Source organism: Panthera tigris, chromosome A2 (assembly GCF_018350195.1).
Source record: "Panthera tigris isolate Pti1 chromosome A2, P.tigris_Pti1_mat1.1, whole genome shotgun sequence".
Taxonomy (NCBI): Eukaryota; Metazoa; Chordata; class Mammalia; order Carnivora; family Felidae; genus Panthera; species Panthera tigris.
This window is the reverse complement of record NC_056661.1, coordinates 11,273,614-11,276,798: the sequence shown is the minus strand read 5'-3', so window position 1 is coordinate 11,276,798 and position 3,185 is coordinate 11,273,614. Positions and strand designations below refer to the sequence as shown.

At 44.8% G+C, this 3,185-nt stretch overlaps 1 protein-coding gene across 1 annotated transcript; it reads right to left on the bottom strand.

The window, feature by feature from the left end:
• Positions 1 to 538: 538 nt before the first annotated feature.
• Positions 539 to 1,489, bottom strand: LOC102952275 (olfactory receptor 7C1-like). Its single transcript, XM_015540307.1, is given in 1 exon segment — positions 539 to 1,489. A coding segment is annotated over 1 exon segment (951 nt).
• Positions 1,490 to 3,185: the final 1,696 nt, after the last annotated feature.

Genomic DNA, 3,185 nt, shown 5'->3' with positions numbered 1-3,185 from the left:
AACTTGGCTGGCAATGTTCCTGGCACCTAGTGTTTAGAGGCCTGAGATGCTGCTAAACATCCTACAATACACGGGACAGCCCCACAGCAAGGAATGATCCAGTCCCAAATATCAATAATGCCAAAGTTGAGAAATTCTGCCCTACATCAAAGTCTCTTTCTTCCTGGGGACACTGAGATTTATGACTTAGCCATAATGGAGGACAGTGCACAGGAAGAGAAACCAGCTTAATGGTACGGGAACAAAAAGCTGAAGCATCATAAAAAAATGAGCTGACGTTTGCTTAGGACTTGCCTCTAGCATTCCCTGTGCTGAATAATATAAATTATTCTATTTAATCCTTCTGTCACCCTTATGAGGCATGCACTGTTATAGGTCCATGGAGAAATTGAGGCACAGGGAGGTTGAGCATTTTTCTCAAGATCACCATCTGTTGAAGGGTGGTACCAGCCTTTAAACCCAGTCAGGGAAATTCTAGAGTCCTCACTATTAAGCGCTCTGTTCCGTTGCCTTTGATCACACTTGTCCCGGCACAGGGTCATTGTTGTTGCCCCTGGGGGGACAACATGCTACAGAGAAGCTTTCTCAGGGCCCTCTTCATGTCCCTGTTCCTCAGGCTGTAGATGAAGGGGTTCATCATGGGAGTGACCACGGTGTACAGGACTGAGGCGAACGCCCCTGTCTGGGAGGCACGTGTCCAGGTGGAACTGAGGTAGACCTCCAGGCATGTGCCATAGAACAAGGACACCACTGAGAGGTGAGACCCGCAGGTGGAGAAAGCTTTATACTTCCCCCCTGCTGTTGAGATCCTCAGCACAGAAGAGACAATTCGGGAATAAGAGAAAAGGATCCCAGCGAGAGGAACAAAGCCCATCATGCCTGTCACAATATATAATACAACATTATTGATGAAGGTGTCAGAGCAGGCGAGCTGCAGGACCTCAGGGAGTTCACAGAAATAGTGCGGGATTTCAATTACTGCGCAGAAAGAGAGCCGCAGCATGGTTAAACTCTCAGGAAGGGCCCCCAAAGCGCTGATGAGCCAGGTCAGGGCGAGTAACTGGGCACAAAGCTGAGGGTTCATGATGACCGTGTAGTGCAGGGGGTGACAGACGGCCACAAAGCGGTCATAGGCCATTGCAGTCAGGAGTAAATTGTCCAAAAGTCCAAAAACCGTGAAGAAATACATCTGCGCGATGCAGCCTGCGTAGGTAATCACTTTGCTCTGCGTCTGGATGTTCAGCAGCATCTTCGGGACGGTGGTGGAGGTGAAGCAGATGTCCGAGAAGGACAGGTTGGCCAGGAAGAAGTACATGGGCGTGTGGAGGTGGGAGTGTGAGATGATGGCCAGGATGATGAGCAGGTTTCCAAAGACAGTGACCAGGTACAAAGACAGGAACAGCCCAAAGAGAACAGACTGAATCTCTGGCTTCTCAGAAAGTCCCAAGAGGAGAAACACTGGAAGCCTTCAGTGGTTTCTTGGCTCCATCTAAAGGAGTGTCTGCTAAGAACACAAGAAGCCTTCAAGACTAAATCGGTAACCAACAGGCATCTCAGAAACGTAATCACCTTTACCTTGAATCCGATATTGAGGACAGAATTATTTACTCAGTGGTCTCTTCTTTTTTGCTTGTCAATTTGGGCCTTCCAAAGGCCGCCAAATTCCCCTGCATTGCCACCACCAGCTGGGTAACCTACCCGCGAAAACTGACTTTGCACTCAAAGCTGACCTCAAGTTGTTCAGCTGTACTGACACCTGGTTACCCTGCCTTAGCCCTCTCAGATTTCTTTGAATTAATTCATACTTTACTTTCAAATGCCTTTAGAATAAAAGCATAATTGTTATTATTATTTTAATACAGTTTTGAAAAGGCTACGGTCCAGGCGTGCCTGAGTGGCTCAGTCGGTTAAGTGTTCAACTCTCGATTTTGGCTCAGGTCATGATCTCATGGTTCGTGAGTTCAAGCCCCTCGTTGGGCTCTGTGCTGGTGGCACAGAGCCTGCTTGGGATTCTCTCTCCCCATCTGTCCTTCCCCTGTTCGCACAGGTGTGCTTTCTCTCTCTCAAAAATAAATAAACATTAAAAAAAAGAGGCTAAGATCTGTTTACATAATTTACATAAGCTATGGTAATGTCCTGATATTTTTCCACTTGACCATTTAAAATGTATGACAGGCCAATAATCAAAGAAGAAACTGGGTCATCAACCAACTTTACCTCCCAGAAAGGATGCCAAATTACTAATTTTGAAATCTCACAAGACCTACTTGCCATAAATAAAAATTATTTGGAAGCATGTGAAAATAAACGTCCCAGTGAGTCTTCTGAAACTATTTTAATCATGATACAAAAACCAACAGTCCTCTACAATAGCAGCAAGACAACAAAAAGCACAGATTAATCTCTTTAATTAGTATGTTAGGAAAACTCTCAAAGACAATAGCAATAAAATATACTCAGCAATTTATCAAGCAAACCAAATGCCATGACCAGATAGCATTCAACCTTGGAACGCAGTCAGCATTTCATACTGGTGATTTATTGATTGTCATAGAGCAAATGAGTAGGAAAAAATCATCCAAATATAATCATCCTTTTTTTTTAATGTTTAGTTATTTCTGAGAGAGAGAGACACCAAGCACAAGTGTGGGAGGGACAGAGAGAGAGGGAAACACAGAATCTGAAGCAGGCTCCAGGCTCTGAGCTGTCAGCACAGAGCCCGATGCGGGGCTCAAACCAATGAACCATGAGATCATGACCTGAACTGAAGTCAGACGCTCAACTGACTGAGCCACCAAGTGCCCCTAGTAGGATCATATTTTAAAAATTATTTTAAGATTATCTTTTAAAAATATTTTTTGTACTTATTTTGAGAGAGAGAGAGAGAGAGGCAGAGAGAGAGAGAGAGAGAGAGAGGGAGGGAGAGAGAGAATGCCAAGCAGGTTCCACACTGTCAGTGCAGATCCTGATGCAGGGGTGGGGCTTGAACTCAAAAATCATGACCTCATGACCTCAGCCAAAATCAAGAGTCAGACACTCAAACGACTGAGCCACCCAAGTGGCCCAGGATCATCTTTTTAAATGCTAGAGATACTGCTTGAAAACAGTTCTGAGGAAACTGTAAATAGAATATTCTGAACTGTGGTAAAATGGTTTCCTTGACCATCAGCTAATATCAACCCTGA